We start from the raw sequence: 20,397 nt of genomic DNA, 5'->3' as shown, positions 1-20,397 counted from the left end.
GTTTCAAAAAGGAGAAGAATTTATTATGATTATTTTGATGGGCTTAAAAGCAAAAAGAGGAGTAAAATAGAAGATGATCTTCAAATTGTGGCTATAGTAAGAAGCAATGTTCAGATAAACAAATAATTCAGACAAAAGAGACACAGAAGAAAGAAATAAGGTCAGGATATGGACATTTGAAGTATTCCATGTTAGACTACATATGAGGAGTGAGCTAGGAAGGAGGTCAGTTTTATTTAAAGTTTACTGTTTTAGAAACATTGTATTACTATTTACTATAATAATAAATTTACTATAAATTTGAAGTATATAATGTCAGACTATATGCGAGGAGTAAGCTAGGGAGGATATCAGTTTTACTTAAAATCTACTGTTTTAGAAACTTTGAAACATGCATTATTATTTTAGTGCCTATTATTATAACCTATTATCTAGATGACTGAAGCTTTTTCTTCCTGTCTAACTGAAACTTTCAACATTTTGATCAGCATCACACCTTCTCCAACTATTTCCCTCTAATATTTTTACCACAAGAAAATGTTAAGTGAGATGCTGGATTTGTTAAATAGCTTGATTTAATTCTTCTATAACGATTTAATAATTCTCTAGTGTAAACATATATAAAACATATTTCACTCCATAATCATAAAATATATAAAATTATTATTTGTCACTTCAATGTTTAAAAAAGAATCCACTTTAACAATAATGTTAGGATTACTAAAAATTAAGATTTTTACAATTCACCATTTCTGTGATTATATATCACAACTGTTTTTAGTACTTAATGATGGACTTTCCATATTAAGACGTTATTTTGGAAGCATTTGTGGGATGTTTGTGTGCATATGTGATGAAGATGGTTTTATTAGTTAAAAGATAATAAGTTTCTATTAAGCCTACCTCTTTTAAAACCTCTACTGGCCATTCTATTCATACTTATATTTAGCCTATGGTTTCTAAATTATGTGGTTGAGTTTGTCTTTAACAGAGTTAAGTTCCAGGATAATGCTCCAGATGAAACTTAAGATGAACATCTGCCAAAAACCTTTGGATGGTCATAGACTTAAGACACTCACCCATCTGACTCCCTCAAAGCCAAGCTGCTTACATGCACCCTAAAGCTGGCCCCCACTCCATTCCTTCTTAGCATGGAAGAAGTTAATGACAGAAATTTCAGTGTCCCTATTCCTTTGCTATGGGTGCATGCCAGTAGTAAAGATGGGGTGGGGGGATTGCCGGGAATTGAACTTATGCTGATTATTAAGAAGAGCTGTAAAAAGTCAAAATGTATTTCCTATGGTTACCTTTTGCCTAACAGGTGTCAGGAAGTTAATAGAAAGAGGGGGGAATGTACCTGTATTGTGAAATGGCTTTAAAATATGTAAATGTACCGGTATTGGGAAATGGTTTCAAAATGTGAAAATAACTTCAGCTTCAGGAAAAAGGCTGCAGAGGACTCAGGTACCCAGGGTGATTATCAAGAGAACAGAGGAAGCCCCAAAGCCTAGGGTCTTTTAAATTTCTAAGATAAGCAAACTTCCTCAAGGATGAGGGGAAATGCCATGAGCCCCAAGAGATCCCAGACCCCAGTAATCAACACATGTTGGAGTGTAGAAAAAGGTGTGGGGTCTGTGCCAGAGACAGGGCAGGTCTACAGAAAGGAATCCCCTCGTCCAAAAACCTGCCCCACACCGGGTGTGGTGGCCTATTCTCGTAATCCCCGTGCTTGGGAGGCCGAGACAGGAGGATCAAGCGGGTTCTAAACCAGCCTCACTGGCTTAAGATACCCTGTTTCCAAAAATAAAAAAAGTATAAAATAGGTCTGGGGATGTAGCCCGGAGGTAGAAGGGCTTCCAGGAACCCCAGTACCATAAAAAAAAAAAAAAAAAAAAAAAAAAAAAAAAAAAAAAAAAAAAACCTGCCCTGCCCTGGAGAAAGGGTGGATCTAGTCGGGTCAGACGACTGGTTATAAAGAAACTCTATCCAGAAACCTTAGGTGACTTCAAGTTACCCCACTATGTCATCCTCTATGGCGTAGTTCTAAGCTATGTTCTATCTTTCCTTGTAATAATAAAAATAGCTTAAGCTTACAACAAAAGAAAAAGAAAAGTTATTTTGATAGAATAACATATATTAAAAGAAAGAAATTAATTTTTAAAAAATCCAAATGTTTAAGCCGGGTGTGGTGGCGCAGGCTTGTAATCCTTGTATTCGGGAGGCTGAGACCAGAGGATCGTGGTTCGCAGACAGCCTCAGCTACTTAGTGAGGCCCTCTGCAACCCAGTGAGACCCGGTTTCCAAATAAAGAATAAAAAATAGGGCAAGGGTTGTAGCTCAGAGGTCAAATGGCCCTGGGTTCCATCCCCAGACCCGCAAAAAAAAAAAAAAAAAAAAATCCTAATGTTTTCCTTAAGACATAATTTATAAAGACAGTAGTAGGAAAGCTACCTGTTTTATATCACTTGAAATTTAACAGGTCTATAAAATACATCATTTCTCCCAAATGAGAACATTGTGATTGAAAAATGAGTCTGTGAAAGTCATATGGAAAATAATCTATGATTTCATAATTCTCTCTTTCTAACTAGTATCCCTGAAAACAAAGCCTGTGCTTCAACAATATTACATTAAAGGGGGATAAAAATCATCATAAAATTAAGGTATCCACCCAAATCTTATCTTGTGATAATTTCAGGAATTCCTCATATCATTAGGTTGAGTTATTTTAAATGTAATTGAGATAAATTGGTGTTTTAAACACAAGGTCTAGGATAATGGATTTTTTTTTATCTGTAATGCACTAGAGGCTTAAATCTTATAAATGTCTTTGAAGCAATTAGTTTTGAAAGGTATATTTATATTCATTTAATGTTAGATCTAGCCCCTTAAATGTCTAAATACAATTGTTTAAAATCTTGGAATAAAACAAAACTGAATCGTATAGTTTCCTTCTAATAAAAATTAAAATGGCCATTAAGATCATTATTGCTATGAGGTTTTATTATACTAATTGATGTGTACTGAAATTATTTTCAGTGTCATAATAATGCATGTATTTACAGAATTCTTCTTTTCTACTTCTTTGAAGCTCCACACTGACCAAGATAAAGGAGATGGAAATTTAAAATATATATTAACAGGAGATGGGGCTGGCAGTCTGTTCGTTATAGATGAAAATACAGGAGACATTCATGCTGCAAAGAAATTAGACAGAGAAGAAAAATCCCTGTACATTCTTCGAGCCAAGGCTATAGACAGAAAGACTGGTCGCCAAGTGGAGCCTGAGTCGGAATTTATCATTAAAATCCATGATATTAATGACAACGAGCCAAAATTTACGAAAGACTTATATACTGCCAGTGTACCTGAAATGTCTGAAGTTGGTAGGTATATACAAATCTATGTAAACTGACATGTATGTTTGTTTGCTAAAATTATTATTGAGATGTAGTTATAATATGTAGCCTTTGAAGAAAAGTTCTGTAACTTGATACTATAATTTGACATAAACTAATCCCTTTCTTATTATTTTGAATTCTATATATCTTAATATCTCCTGATATCTATAAATTTACTTAAAATTAATCATTTTTCTTGTATTGGACTCAACACCTTCACCTATACTCCACTGTCCCTCAAAAAGCAGTCAGGTAGAAAGAAAAATAATAACATATATTCAGCAGTGTTGGGCATTATTTTGTTGCTTGAATTATTTTGAATGATAACACCTAATGCTTGCAACTGACAAATTTCTTCTATTGTTTCATTTGATTTTTATAACAAACCCACTTAGTAATCATAGGAAATAGAAGTTTAAATCCCCATTCTGCTAATTAGCCAGCAAGGATTCAGAAAGATTTAACAACTGAATTATGATCAAATAACTTGGTAGCTTCATGGCAAGATTCCAAGTTTTTTTATTCTTATGCATTTTTCATTACTAAACATTGATTATCACTCAAATAGAAAATAACTGTTTCTCTTTTTAATTCTACCCAACCTTTTGAAAACTTTCCTCATTGAAAAACATACTTGTATGTGTGACTACATGTAACTCTATTCATATGAAAGGTTTAGATTTTTTACTAAGTGCTAATTCTTTTTTTTTTTTTTTTTTTTTTTTTGCGGGTCTGGGGATGGAACCCAGGGGCATTCGACCTCCGAGCTACATCCCCAGCCCTAATTTTTATTATTTTTTATTTTGAAACCGGGTTTCACTGAGTTACAGAGGGTCTCACTAAGTAGCGGAGGCTGTTCGCAAACCACGATCCTCCAGTCTCAGCCTCCCGAATGCTGGAATTACAAGGGTGCGCCACCAAGCCTGGCTAATACGTGCTGATTCTTAAGTCATAAAACATTTCAAAAATAATTAAAATTATAATACCCAAAATATGCAAGCAATTTTCCAAATTTATTATAATTAGTCAAATATTACTTCACAATCATTTTAAGTATATATTTGGCATTATTATAGTTAATATGTTTTAGTCTAAAATAGCTTTTATGGAGAAAGAAAAAAATTACGTATACATTTACTAAATGTTTGATATAAAATGTTTCTTACCAATGTGTGCTATCTAGCCAGAAGAAGCAAGAGTTTGTAAAGAAGTTATTTCTTCTATAGTCAGATGGAATCTCATCTATTTGAGGAAAGTGCAGTTCTATTTCCTTTTCAGATAACCGTTATCAATAATATAAAAGTGACTTATTAGATTACACAGGATTCCTAAAATATCATAAATCTTTGGGGTGAAATGCTAGCGAGTGTGTTTTCTTTAATATTATTCTATTATCTGTTAGCCTGGTACTGGTATTTGGATTGATCTAAAGTGGTCTACCAGAAGGCTGATTGCTACACACATCATGGTATCTTAACGAGCTCTACTTGGCATAAAGGATCTAGATTCTACCTTAGTTATCAAGAGTATTTTCAAATGATTTGTTTTTCTAATAACACCCTACAAATTTTGTCAAACATATTTGTTTTACATTTTTGTATATAGCTTATCTTGTCAGATAGTCTGACATCTGAAAATACAAAAACTTTAAATTATTCATGCTCAGAAAGAATCGGCATATTTAGAAAACTAAAAAGCACAATTAACATGACAGAAGCATTTGAACTTCAGGAGTTTTGATCATAATTTAATTTTGAATATACTTTAAATTTTTTCTAAGAGTTAATTCACTATTTGGGCGCGAATATTTCTCTATAAGAATCTATTGATATATAAATTCAAATTACTTGTGTTTTCTCCTTAGTAATTCTGATAGCTAATAAACTATTATTATTCATTGTATACATTCCTTTGCTCTATCTGCATGATGAAATCTATTCTTTCTGAAATTAAATACTAGTCTAATTTAGATACTATTGATTTTTATTAAATATGTAATATCAGGACTAAACTAATCATAATAAAATATATGACATACAAATTTATGCATGAAAGGAAGCTTGTGGATTACCTGTTTAGAACAATTGTCATTATAAGATAATCTATGTTCCATTTACATTTAGGTTCTGAGTAGTAGAACTTCTGATTAGTGTATGCCTCAAAATGATACTTTGAACCACTGCCAATTGTATTTTCTCCACGTCTAGGATTTCCGCAAAACTGAGAAAAGCACACAGCAGGCAGCTGTGTGGCTCCAATTGTAATTTTTTAAACAATAATAAATAAATAATACAAATTTAAAAATGTGATAAATTTTGATCCAGTGTATGGGAGATTTACTACTTTTTTTATTACTACTACTGACATCAATGTATTAAGTGGTTCCTTTTGGCCCACCCAGAGACTTTGTAAGTGCTTCTATTTTTTAAACTATGAATCATATTAGTGTATGTGATACATATAATCAGAAGATACCGTATTTGGTTTAATAGTGTTGTTTAATAAAAATGTACCAATGACTTCAAAAGAGTTAAATTGTCTTGCCCAAAAGTACCAAGAGTCAGCTTACTATTAACCACATTTTAAAAAAATATGATATTAATAGATGAAGAGATTTCTAGACAATCTTAATGCTTTTCTCCACTGTTAGTTTCACTGTTCGATATGCTTGTTGGGTAAATTTAATTTTAAAATCTTCCATTTTGTTAGATTCTTAGTATTTCCCACCAAATAGTATTTATATATTTTATTTATAAATCAAATATTTTGTTCAATAAAAATAAATAAAATTAAATTTGAATGAGGGTACAACAGGATAAAACATTACATGTTTAATATAATTTTAGATATATTTATACACATACATGCAATGTGTAAGTAAAGAGTAGATACATTTTACATTCTTAAGTTGTTACTCCTTTGCTATCACTCCCATATCTTATTTTTAAAAATAAAACATTAACTTACCATAATTAGTGCAGATATAAAATCTTTATTTTTACTTGTACAAATAAACCATTTTATAGTGGGAAACAAAGGGCAGACACCTGGGAACTTTGCTTGTATCATCCATATATTAAATTTGGAGCTCATGAATTACAAAATAAAGAATGAACCTATAAGTGACATCATATGCAATAATTCAATTCCAGTACTATTTCTATTACATTGTTGATTTTATTTAAATAAATGAGTTGATAAACTACATTTGTTATTAGTTTTGGAGAGATATAAGGTCTAATGAAATAAAATTAATTTTTTTGTGTGTTTGTGTGAGTGTGTGTGTGTGTGTGTGTGTGTGTGTTATTGTGTGGAATGAAACCAAAGGCATTCTACATTCAAGCTGCACTCCTAGCCACTTTTATTTTTGTTTCGAAGCAGGGTCTTGCATTTTGCTTAGAGTTTCACTAAGTTGCTAAATCTGTCCTTGAACTTGTCATTCTTCTATCTCAGCCCCTCAAGGGCTGGGAATACAGGCTTACACCAGTACATACAGATGATATTAAATTTGTTATCTTCTAGCCATCTCCTCCAGTTTCCTCTTCTTTTCATTTATTTTTGTTTGTTAAGGTAGTTGTCATTTCTTTTTCCCCTCACCAATTAATGTTTGCCCTTCTGTCTCTTTCTGTCAAAACTGTTTTTCATATTTTATTTTAGATCATAGAATCACGTATCAATTTTTTAAATTCAACGATTCCAATAAATTTATGACAGCTGAATGAATTAGTATCTTTTGATCAAACATGATACTTAAGTATGGAATATGGGACACACTTTGATTAAAACATTAGAGGAAGGTTTCTATATTTTATATTTTCCCTTTTTTGTGGTCATGACATAATTCAATAAAGATTTTTACAAACTTTCTGTATTTGCATGCATTGATTTGATCTAGATTAAGGATTTTTTTTATCAACTTTCTATATTTGCATGCATCTATCTTTATCTAAGCAAATTGCTAGTGTATAAATTTGATAGTCTGAGATGCATATTTTTCAAGGTCTAGATTTGTCCCTAACTGTATTATAAAATATTTCAGTACTCCTCTCCACACTGTAGGCATTTTTCTAACTAAGAATTGCTTTGTAGATTTTCACAAAAATAACTCAGTTAATAAATCCTTCATGTTCTAATGAGACCATTTCTTTGAGATATACTCCCTGTGGATTCTGTAGTGCATCCAGTCATATCCACAGCACTAGACTGACCATTTGGTAAGTGTTTAGAATAGCTATTTTTTACACATATTAAGTGTCTAATTCAGTCTTTACTTACTTAGTTTGTGATCAAGAGCAACTTCCATGTTTCCCAAAGCCTGCATCCTAAAAATACCAAGAATATTAAATAACAATACAAATAAAGTACTTGGTAACCTGGCTAACCTACGGAGCCATTCACAAATGTTAGTTCTCCTTATGACTTACTGCTAAGTATTCTGCTAAGTTTTCGAGACAAAAGGCTGCATATAAAACCAGACATGATATCAGCTACTGGAGAGTTTACATTTCACAGGAAAAACAAACAAAACATGTATATCTAACAAAGGGTAACTTTAAGTACTACTCATTTAATTCATAGATCATTTAAAAATGGTTCTGCTGTACTGTCTGGAAATATCACCCTTTCTTCTGTTGGTGGCCCTGCAGCATAAACAGCAAGGGTGACCTGTCTTGCTATCAAAGTTAATGACTGTCAGAGCCTATGGCAGAAAAGTATGAAGGATGACTTTCTTCTTCATATTTTTGTAACTTCTATCACCTATTCTCATATTGTGCCAATTTAAAATACATCCTGTATCTTTTATTTATGCTTTAAAAGGAAGGTCTTACAGAATGAGTTAGGATAAAACCTATGCTATGTGTCTTATTTTCCTTGGTTTCCTTTAGTTTATAGATTGATTCTGTTCCTCCTTCCCTTCCTTCTCATCATTTTATCAACAACTCTACATTTGCAGAAGTATGCATATTTGTGTGTATCCATTACTATATAGAGAGAGAATCATTAAGCATTATACAACATGTTAGGCTATAATGTATAGTTTACAATATTACTACACGAGTTTCTATTTATTAAAGAAGATTCAAAGCAATATTTCTCTTTCTCAATACTATTGTGTGTTTGCCAAATTAAAACATTTTAAAATAGTATAGTTTTGGGTTACCAAATAATTTGTGTATACATCTTTTTATTGCATTTTTATTGCATTTGAATATATATTTATCCATAGATAATATTTAGATATGACATCTATATTTTGGGGATCATTTAAATTTTAAATTTTAAGAGTAAAAGTTCTACCAATGACCCAGCATTCGGGAGGCAGAAACCAGAGGATCACGGATCGCAGACATACTCAGCTACTTACCAAACTCTTTGCAATCCAGTGAGACCCTGTTTCAAAAAATAAAAAAGACTAAAAAAATAGGGCTGAGGGTGTAGCTCGGAGGTGGAATGCCCTTGGGCTTCATCCCTGGTACCGTTAAAAAAAAAAAGTTCTACTGATGAACTAGATGGGTACTCTTATATTTTAGAATTTTAATGTTTCAAAAATTAGATATTTTAATCTAAATCTAAGGCACAAAGATAAATTAAAATCTCTTTTATTTTACATATTAAAATATTTTTATTCTGAGATCAACTGATATAGAATAAGTTCCCTTAATTAGTAAACGTAGATGTAATACCAGATGCTATTGTTTGCTTACATGTTACATATTGTTTGCATGATTTAAACTCTTTACCTTTAAATTATAGCAACAAACATAAAGTATATGAGTATTTCTTCCATATCCAAAGAAATAATTTTGATTCCATGAAATCGTTACTCAATAAATTACTTATTGATCTAACAGTTCTCCATGACTTTCTATTATGAACTTGGCTGTTTGCTTTGAAATTTGATCTAAATATTATTAGATTTACAATAAAGAGAATAGTGAGTTAAGTATCACAATACTTTTTTTATCCCATACATATTTTCATGTAAAGTAAGTCATAAAGTGTAGTCATACTCTCTTAAGACTATACATTCTAAAAGTAGCAACACCAAAATAATGTTCAAACTTTTGACATATGAAATATTTTACAAAATTATCATCCAGGCTGCAACTTGGGCATGCTCTATCTCTAAGCTACAGTCTCAGCCTTTCAAATTTTTATTTTGAGACAGAGTTTTGCTAAGTTGACCAGGCTTGCCTTAAACTTGTGATACTCCTTCCTCAGCCTCCTGAGGCATGGGTTCCTGGTGTGTGCCACTGTTTCAGTTATATTTTATTTATTTATTCATAATAATAATATGACCTCTTTTTTCAGCCTCTTCAAAATATTCACACAATTTATCTGAGTGAAGAACAAAAGAAAATTTAGAAATATTGGATTTATCATTACACACTACCAGTTAGCAATAAATTTATTAATTAAAATTTTGTGTTCATTATATTCAGCTCCTTACAATATTTCTATTCAATTAAATATTTATTTCATTAGTTATTCTCATATCTATCCTTGTAACAAAATATATTTCCATTTTAAATATCTTAGACAACAAATGAAAAACTAAGGACTATTTAAATTTTTACAAAGAATGAAGGAATTAAATTGTTTTGTAGGCCATACCACTGAAACAAATATGGCAATTGTCAAAGTGAGCCCCGTCTATTTTTCAAACATATATCATGGTCTAACTTACCACACTACCAGCAATACTCTCTTTGGAAACATTGTTTGAAGTTTGGAAGGACTCATGTGCCTCTGCCGGGGACTTTCTGTAGGTACACCTGTTATACAGGTGACGGCAACTGATGCAGACGATGCCAACTATGGAAACAGTGCCAAGGTGGTCTACAGTATACTGCAAGGACAGCCATACTTCTCAGTGGACCCAGAATCAGGTAAAATATTTGGTTTATTTCTAATTATATATACATATGGACATACAATTATTTTTCTCTTTATATTTTAAAACATATGCATGCAGTATCATGTTTCTGTTTTCTATAGTTATACCCTAAAAGCCAAAGCAAATTTTCTATTATTGAAACAGGCTATTTGAATCATTATTTCTTTAAACTATTTTTAAAATAATTCTAATATCTTTATTTTATTTTATTTTATTTTTGCGGATTTGGGGATGGAACCCAGGGGCATTGACCTCTGAGCTACACCCTCTGCTCTATTTTTTTATTCTTTTATTTTAAAACCAGATCTTGCTGAGTTGCAGAGGGCCTCACTAAGTAGCTGAGGCTGGCCGCGAACCATGATCCTTGGGTCTCAGCCTCTCAAATGCTGGGATTACAAGCATGCGACACCATGGCCGGCTTAATATCTTTATTTTAGAAAACAAAACTCTAGCTTGTTGTGTCCAAATAATTGTAGCCCCATTATTTTACAAGCAAAACCAGGATGATCACAGGTTCACAGCCAACCTCAGCAACCTAGTGAGGCCCTCTGCAATTGAGTGAGTCTCTGTTTCAATTTTAAAAAAATAAAATTAAATAGGAATGGGAGTATAGCTCAGAGGCAGAATATCCCTGGGTTCAATCTTTGGTATGATGGAAAGTAAATAAAAGGAAAGAAAAAAGAAAAGAAAAGAAAAGAAAAGAAAAGAAAAGAAAAGAAAAGAGGAAAGAAAAAGAAAAGAAAAGAAAGAGAAGAAGGAAGGAAGGAAGGAAGGAACTGTAGTGAGGTAGAGATGAGATAGACATGTTCCTTTAAGTGGATGTCTACATTTTTTGTTAATATTGCAATAGTTAGTTTTGAAACCTCTCCCAGGGAAGCAGCATTATTATTTTTATAGTTTTATCACTGACTGTTTTAAACACTATGTGTGTGATATATATAAATCAAAACTGAACGAGTATTAATGGCATACACTTTTCATATTCTTTTCAGTCTCTTTCAGGTCTGCATGACCAACAACCAAAACTGCATTTTGATAATTGTCTAATGTGTCTTAGAAAATGTAGGGAGCTTTTGCAATTTTTGTCACATGGAGCTTTACATCATTTCTTCAAAGAAAGAATGATATAAAGGAACACTACAGAGAACAGTCAGCTTATTACCATATCTCTCATTGAGGCATAGATAAGGAGGCAAAAAAATTATCTTCTCTGATAAGCCATTCTGCTAGATCTTCAGATCAAGCAGAATGATGTAAGAGACAAGAGTAAATTACAGATGTGTTATAAAAGGAGCATAGTTTATTTGAGAGTAAGAAAGGGCAAGTCTTGCAAGAGTTGACTGAGTGCGTAAAATGGGAAACATAAGCGTAACATAGGGAAATCCTGGGAAAAGAACCAGAAAATCCTGGAGAGAGGGAAGCTATGAAGCAGCAGTGGTTGCTAAATAATGATGCATAAGTTTCTTGGATAGAAATCAAGGAAGAGATAAGAAAATGCACAGGCTCACTCACTCACACAGTAGTATTAAGACCAGGTAAGCCCTCAGGTTACTACCTCAGGGAAGGCTTACCTAATAGGAAAAACCAAGCATATGCAACTACATTATGGAATTCAAGTGCAATTATGGAAAACTTTTCATGATTTTAATAAAATAAGAGCATTAAAAGACTTGCTGTGTATTCATGTGAAATTATCATACTGATTTCAGTAACACGCGCATGAAAAGGAGTATGGAGACATCCTTTCTAGAGAGAAACACACCAAGTGCTATATGCATTTGGGGTTTAAATTTATGATACGAACTACAAAATTTCACAGCTATTCAGCACATGAAGTGGCATAAAAATATTCATATCTCGAATAATGTGCCCATTAACAAAATAAAGCAAGTTTAGTTATCAAAAAAAATTTTGACGGAAGCTAATGTCATTATGTTCCCTTTTTTTGTGACTGTGCGTTGTAATCATATATTGTGATGAAGTTCAGGGCGATAGAGGCATACACGCACACAGTACATTTTGAGTCCTCCCCAGTACTCACCCCACCCTCTCCCCCTCCCCACCTTTCCATATATGACATTGTGATTGGCACTGACAAATTTGTGTATGTACATCATGTTCATTGAGGTGTTTCCCTCTTCAAGTTTTACCCCTCCTTCACATCTTCCTGAGTTATGTCCCCTCCTTCACCCCACTTAGGTTTCTCCACCTTTGTCTGGGGTCCTTCTTGTATCCCAATTTCTCCCTGCTTTCCACATATGAGGAACAACTTGTGACCTTTCACTTTTTGTTATTGACTTATCTTACTTAGCATAGAATTCTCCAGTTCCTCCCATTTCTCTACAAATGGTTGAGATGGTCAATGCCCATCAACAGATGAATGGTTTGCAACACTATGGGATATATACATAATTAGGTTAATTTTTAAACCAAAAGAATTATTGCACCTATTTAAATAAACCCATTTCTTTTTTATTTTGGGAGATGGAACCCAGGGGCACTTGACCTCCAAACTACACCCCCTGCCCTATTTTTTATTCTTTATTTTGAAACAGGGTCTCACTAAGTTGCAGAGGGCCTCACTAAGTAGCTGAGGCTGTTCACAAACTGCGATTCTCCAGTCTCAGCTTCCTGAATTCTGGGATTATAAGCCTGCACCACCACGCCTGTTTTAAATAAACCCATTTTTTAAAGAAGACTGCATGGCTGAACACTTCCTATTTTAAGAATTATATTGAATAGATTGTGGTTTGAAGGACACATTTAAGTATATCAATAAATTACTCATTTGCTATGATTACATTTTATTAAATAGATCTTGTGTAATTTAATTTTAAAAGTAAGGGAAATATACAAAGTGATGTGTGTTTCTATAAAGGTATCACTTTGAATTTCACTATAATATGTAATTACGATGTACTAATGAAATTATAAAAACTACATTGATTTAATTGTCTACGTTTTTTTCTTTTTTTTCTTTTTTGGTGGTACTGGGGTTCCTGGAAACCCTTTTACCTCCGGGCTACACTCCCAGACCTATTTTATACTTTTTATTTGGAAACAGGTTCTCTAAAGCCAGAGCAGCTGGCTTCGAACCTGCGCGATCCTCCTATCTCTGCCTCCCAAGCGCGGGGATTACAAGCGTGTGCCACCACTCCCGGCTTGTCTACTCCTTTAAAACAAAACACAATTGTAACGCCAGGCTTGGTGGCGCACGCTTGTAATCCCTGTGCTTGGGAGGCAGAGACAGGATATAAAATAGGTCTGGGAGTGTAGCCCAGAGGTAGAAGGGCTTCCAGGAACTCCAGTACCACCAAAAAAAAAAAAAAAAAAAAGTTACAGGGAAATGGATGGATCTTGAGGACATTATGCTCAGAGAGATTAGTCAGTCACAAAAAGTAAGGAATCACATGCTTTCCCTACTATGTGAAAGCTAAGGTGAAAGGGGTCATAGGAGGAACTCCAGGTAAAAAAGGAGATCCTATAGAGGAGCAAATAAGGCAACTTAACTGTGGGGATGAGAGTGGGGGAGAAGGAAACTCTTTAAAGAGCACAATGTACTAATTTATATCATAGTCAACCACTAAGTCATATAAATACAATGTACTAATAAAAAATTAAAAATAATAATTGTCTACTCAAAAAATAATATTAATTGTCTACTCTTTTCAAAAGGTATAATAAAAACTGCATTACCCGACATGAGTAGGGAAAATCGGGAGCAATACCAGGTGGTGATACAGGCCAAAGATATGGGCGGCCAAATGGGAGGACTTTCTGGAACTACCACAGTGAACATCACTCTGACTGATGTCAACAACAATCCTCCTCGATTTCCCCAAAGTAAGAAAGGATTTGGTGATCTCACATTGACAAGCTTCTCGAATGTACTACTAGTATCTCTACTGTGTGTTTTGTTCGTTTATGGATGAAGGTATCTGTACTATGTGTTTTGTTAGTTTATGCGTACAAGCAAACCCCAAATCCTTCCCTCCACATAAAAAAATCAGTTTCCTCCAAATTATGTGATTCTGACCATTTTCATCATTGAGTAGACAGTGAAAGAAAAAAAAGACAACAGGGTTGTTTTGCAGCTGTAATTATCTTTATCAATGTTTTTTTTTTTTTTTTTTTTTTTTTTCTTTCTGGTCTGGGGATGGAACGCTGGGGCATTCTGTCTCTGAGCCACAACCCTAGCCTAATTTTTTATTTTTTATTTTTTGGGAGGTATGGGGTTGGAACCTAGGGGAATTCGACTTCTGAGCTTCATCCCCTGCCCTAGTTTTTATTCTTTACTTTGAAACAGGGTCTCACTATGTTGCTGAGGGCCTCACTAAGTAGCTGAGGCTGTCTGCGAACTGTGATTCTCAGGTCTCAGCCTCCCGAATGCTGGGATTACAAGTGTGTGCCACCATGCCCGGCTCTTTTTCAAATTTTGAAGAGGTCAAAAGCTTTCTAGACTAACTTCTCTCCCTGTTAGTTGCCTTGTCTCCGTTCTTTTATTTGTACATTAGCATTCTCATTTTATTTTATTTTTTTGTTATTTATTTTTTTTTGTGTGTGTGTGGTACCGGGAGTGGAACCCAGAGGCTTTCAACCTCTGGGCTATACTCCGAGACCTATTTTATATTTTATTTGGAAACAGGGTCTCACTAAGTTGCTAAGAGTCTCACTTAATAGCTGAGGCTGGCTTCAAACCTGTGCAATCCTCCTATCTCAGCTTTTATGGGGATTACAAGCGTGCGCCACCATGCCTGGCACTTATTTTATTTTAGAAACAAATTTTAATGTTTTAACATCTCTAAAGTCAGGCATTCTATTAAAATCAATGTAAGCATATTAAGTTGGCAGCATTCTATATTTCCTTAGAGGGCTAATATGGTCATGATTTACTTTAGTTGTGATGGCATCTTATTGATATCATTCAATATGTGATGATATATTTAAGTTTAATAGATCTAAGTTATTGAACATGGATATTAAATTATTTAGTTCTTTTCAGTTGTCTCCATTTTAGAATATACTTTGAAAAATGTGTCCTTTAAAAATTTCATTATGTTCAACAAAAATAGTTTCTAAGTATCTTCTAAAAGTTTTTGATTTTGCAATGAGTAAATGTATAAAAGGCTCAAAATGTTCATTTAAGTGTTAAAATTTAAATTCATACAATTGTTTTTAAAACAAAAATACTCTTTTCAATTAACAAAATAAAAAAATTTGATTAATCAGCTTTGGTAGTGACATCTGTATGATAAATTCTAAATATGTTTTGTAGAGAACGTGAATAATAAGTCCAAATGACACCAGCCTAAAGCTTACAATTATATTTCTTAAATATAACTAAAATTGTAAATCGACAAATTATTTATTGCCCGGCTACTCTGTATATATTCATTGTGTTAGAACCTTAACAAATGTTTGAAGTTATTAGAGTACAAATAAAATGTTGAGGTCTAGATCTTGAGTTAAATAAATCACAGTCATAAATATATATATATATATATATGTATATATATATACATATATATATATTCCTCATAACAAACTTATGAATTAATTATTTTTATTGTCTCTCTCATTTCATAAAGACATCTACATCAAAGTTTAGAAAATTTAACTAATTTGCCTAGTAGAATTTTATCACATACATTTATATTTATAATCTCATACTCGACTACCAAACTGAAAGATTAGAAATTAAAATTAGAGAAATTAGGTTCTTCATTTTCCTTTTCCCAAACCTGCAAGGTAATTTTCTTGAGTCTGGTTCTGTAGAAAATTTAACTATTTTGATCCTTAGAGGATTTCCATAAGGTATAAAGAGGGCCTTTGACTTTATATATAGTTCAGAACAGTATAACTTCTGACTTTAAATACTTTTTAAAATAGATTTCCTTATTGTCTGTCTGTCTGTCTGTCTGTCTGTCTGTCTCTCTCTCTCTCTCTCTCTCTCTCTCTCTCTCTCTCTCTCTCTCGTGCTGAGGATGGAACTCAGGGGCTTTCTAATCCCAGACTACACTTCCAGACCTATTTTATATTTTATTTGAAAACAGCGTCTCACTAAGTTACTGAGAGCCTATCTAAGTAGCTGAGGCGGTTTCGGATCTGCACAGTTCTCCTGTCTCAGCCCCCCAAGTACTGGTATTACAAGCATGTACTGCCATGCCCTGTTCCCTATTGTCTCCTAAACAAATAATTACAAACTAAAGCATTTTCAGGAATAGCAAAATGCAATATACTGATTGGCTTGATCTGCAGGAAAAACAAAGAACTTCTTAATGACATTAAAATTAAAACAAATAGACAAGAAAAAAAAAAGGGTATTTGTCTTTGTGGAATTGCTTTTCTAGCCCTGATTTATAGTGAAAGAATATTTTTATTTAAAAAAAGCACCATTTATAGCTGGGTGTAGTGGCCCACACTTGAAATCCCAGCATTCAGGAGGCGAATGTTATGGTTTTCAGAGAAGATATTACAGTCTGCTGTCCCCAGGGAACTTTTTTAGACCCCTGGGAATAATTTCTCACAAACACAAAAACAATAAAAAAATAAAAAAGCACGGGTTCTTGTCCTGAGCTAAGGATAGATATACAATAGCTCAGACTCTTGCTGAAGATTTAAAGAAGTTTATTTAAAAAGATAGAAATACAGAAGACAGTTACAGCCTCATGTTACCCTTGGGGTGGCTTCAAAGGAAATCACCAAAAATCCCTGGATGCAGAGTATTCTTATAGCCAGATAGACCAGGTCTGTGGCAGGTCCTTTGATATGTAGATATCCTGCCCCATATCTAGCCAATGTAACCTGCTCTGTCTCCTACCCAACCAGAGCCACCCCCTCTGGGGCAGGGGGGCAGTTCTGCCTCTGGTAAGGACCCCCACACCTTTTGTTATGCTCCAAAATGTGTTAAATTGCTTATCAGGAATCTGGGATTTCCTCACATCCTTGAGGAAGTTTGCCTCTCTTCAGAAATGTAAAAAGGCCCTAGGCTTCTATTCCTTTGCTAATTATCCATGGTGCAATCTACTGCCCTCTCCCCATAGCTCCTGGCTTTCTTCACTACCAAAGATATATTTTAAAATTGGAAATCTTTCCCAATACTGGTACATTAATACATTTTGAAACCTCTTCCCAGTACCGGTACAGCGAAGACCAGAGGGTCATTGTTGGCAAAAAGCCTGTGAGACCTTTCAAAAATGAGAAGATTATGCTGGGCATGGTGGTACATGCTTGTAATCCCAGCATTTTGGAGGCTGAGACCGGAGGATTGAGGTTCACGGACAGCCTCAGCTACCTAGTGAGGCCCTCTGCAACTCAGTGAGACCCGTTTTCAAAATAAAGGATAAAAAATAGGGCAGGGGGTGTAGCTCAGAGATCAAATGCTCCTGGGTTCCATCCCCAGACCTGCAAAAAAAAAAAAAAAAAAAAAAAAAGACTAAAAAATGGGACTGGGAGTGTAGCTCACTGTCCCTAGATTCCATCCCTAGTACTGCGGGGAACAAAAAAAGGATCACTTATACATCATTGGTTGGATTGTACATTAGTGCAACTACTATGGAAATGAACATGGAGATTCCTAAAAAGACTAATAATGGGACCTCCATATTACTCAGCTACCCCATTTATTTATAGCTTTCCAATTGAATTAAAGTGATACATGCATACCAAGTTTATTGCAATACAACTCAACAGTTGTCAAATGTGCAAGCAGACTAGAATCCAACAGAGAATTGAATAAAGAAAATGTCATATATATACACAGTGGAGGTTAACTCAGCCATAAAAAAGAACAAAATTATGTCATTTGCAGGAAAATGAATGGAATTAGAAAATATTATGCTAAATGAGGTCAGCTGGTTTCAGAAAATTAAGGGTCACATGTTTCCTCCAAATGTGAAAGCTATGGAGAAAATAAGAAACAAAAGTGACTTCAATAGAACAGTGAAAGAGGGTTGGTTTAAGGTGTGTTTTGGGGACAGGTGAAAATTGAAGGAAAGAACAGTTTAAGTAATGATATGTCCATATATGAAGGTGTCACTATCGAACTGACTAACGTGAACAGGGAAAGAGGAGGGGAAGCTGAGTGGTATGAAGAGGGAAATACACCAAGTGATGTGTGCATGTACGAAGGGATCCTTTGAATCTCACTATGATGTAGAGTATAATGCACTAACAAAAATATTTAGAAACATTACGGAATTACAAAAAGGCAAAAAATTAAATTCATATTGAAATATGTGATGTCAATTTTGAGGCTCTCACAGAAGCAATAAATAATTGCGATTCCTGTTCTGTTAAGTCAAAATTTTTTCATGCTAATATCAGGCTTTCATCTCTTAGTTAAATAACCTTGGGAAGTTTCCTTATTCTTTCAGAAACTTCTATTTCTCATTCACAAAATGAAGGCTATCTGACTTTACACATTATTTTACCGACCTAGTAAATTTATAATTTTGACAGCTTACAATTCAAGAAGATGAAAAATTCTCTCAGCTTAAAGACTAATTTATTTAAGTAACAACATAGAGGAAATTTTAAGAAATTATGTACGGATGAGATGTCAAAGCAGTTCTGATTTTATCTGCAGGTACGTATCAATTTAGTTCTCCCGAATCTGTCCCTCTTGGAACCCCTGTTGGAAGAATAAAAGCCAATGACCCTGACCTCGGGGAAAATGCTGAGATGGAATATCAGATTGCTGGAGGAGATGGAGCGGACATGTTCGATGTCACAACTGACAAGGATACACAGGAAGGGATTATAACTGTCAAACAGGTTTCTTTTTGCTGTCTTCATTTTTATATTGAGTGCTCTATAGTTTATTCCTGCTATTCAGCAAAGGGAAGAACAGCCTTAGATTTATTTTTGTCCAATTTTTACATCCTGTCTCTCCTTCACAAAAATGGGGGTGATTATGATTTCACTTCAAAAAGTGAATCATCTTTATCATTGACACTTATAAAGATATATACTGTCTCAACTGCATGTGTTTTTAGTAGCTAAGAATCAAACTAGAAGTAAACTCAGAGTCAATTGTTTTGCATTTATTTATGAGAAAAATAAGCATCATGTAATTTCATATACTTTTCAAAATATTTTAATTCTAAGTGTGGTTCTCTAAATAAGTGAACACTAATAATACTACGTGTTTTATATTTCTTTGCTTGATTCCCAATGAAGTGCAGGAGGAGAATTCTGAAGCTTTACATGGAAAAATATAGCTCAATATTAGTTATTTCATTTATTTCATTAATATATTGTTTTCCACAAATGCTGCAATTTATGAAATATAATTTTATTCTAATTTGTACTTTATTCAACCCGTATTCTCACTTTAACTATCTATAACTTTAATAATAATATATGATTCTGTATCCATTATATAATACTTCATTTATATGTGACAAAATACTGAAATAATGAGTGGAAATCTATCTTTATATTCTATTATATTTAGTAACTCCATATAAATAAGAGGAAGGTAAAATGAAAATTGGCTGATCTATCTCTATAGAAATAATTGAGAAATTATTTAGCAATGATCATTACTATCATTTAAAGAACAGGTTATTAAAATTTGAATTTATTATTATATAATTATGTTAATTTTTATAATTATGTTAATTTTTCTTATTTTATTTAACTTCAGAATTTAGATTTTGAAAAAAAAATGCTGTATACTTTAAGAGTCGATGCAAGTAACACTCACCCTGATCCACGATTCTTAAACCTGGGACCTTTCAAAGACACAGCCATAGTAAAAATATCTGTGGAAGATATAGATGAGCCTCCTGTGTTCAGTAAATTATCATACTTGATAGAAGTTGATGAAGATGTGAAGGAAGGCAGCATCATTGGGCAAGTCACAGCATATGACCCAGATGCCATGAACAATTTGGTTAAGTAAGTAATTTGAGAAGAGTTATGTTTGTAGAAATATAATAATCTTCTGTTTTCAAGCCATAGGAGGAAAAATCCTGTTGAACAAAGTATAGTCAACTACAATAAAAAACATTTTCATAATAAAAACTCTTAACTAACTCACCTTCCAAGTGCCCTAAGTAGATTTTTTTAAGTACATGAAAAATACAACTGATT

General features: G+C 33.5%; 1 protein-coding gene across 1 annotated transcript in view; it reads left to right on the top strand.

Moving 5' to 3' along the window:
- Positions 1-20,397, top strand: part of CDH9 (cadherin 9) — a gene marked incomplete at both ends in the record, with an annotated part of 115,530 nt that overhangs the window by 74,148 nt on the left and 20,985 nt on the right. Inside the window, 5 exons of the mRNA XM_080713719.1 lie at positions 3,092-3,386; positions 10,172-10,291; positions 13,975-14,142; positions 18,887-19,074; positions 19,949-20,202. Coding sequence (XP_080569845.1) covers positions 3,092-3,386; positions 10,172-10,291; positions 13,975-14,142; positions 18,887-19,074; positions 19,949-20,202 — 1,025 coding nt within the window. The remainder of the gene's footprint in view (positions 1-3,091; positions 3,387-10,171; positions 10,292-13,974; positions 14,143-18,886; positions 19,075-19,948; positions 20,203-20,397) is intronic.

Source organism: Muscardinus avellanarius (assembly GCF_963383645.1).
Source record: "Muscardinus avellanarius genome assembly, chromosome: 1".
Lineage (NCBI taxonomy): Eukaryota > Metazoa > Chordata > Mammalia > Rodentia > Gliridae > Muscardinus > Muscardinus avellanarius.
Note: the sequence above shows the minus strand (reverse complement) of the source record. Positions and strands in the feature narration are given on the sequence as shown.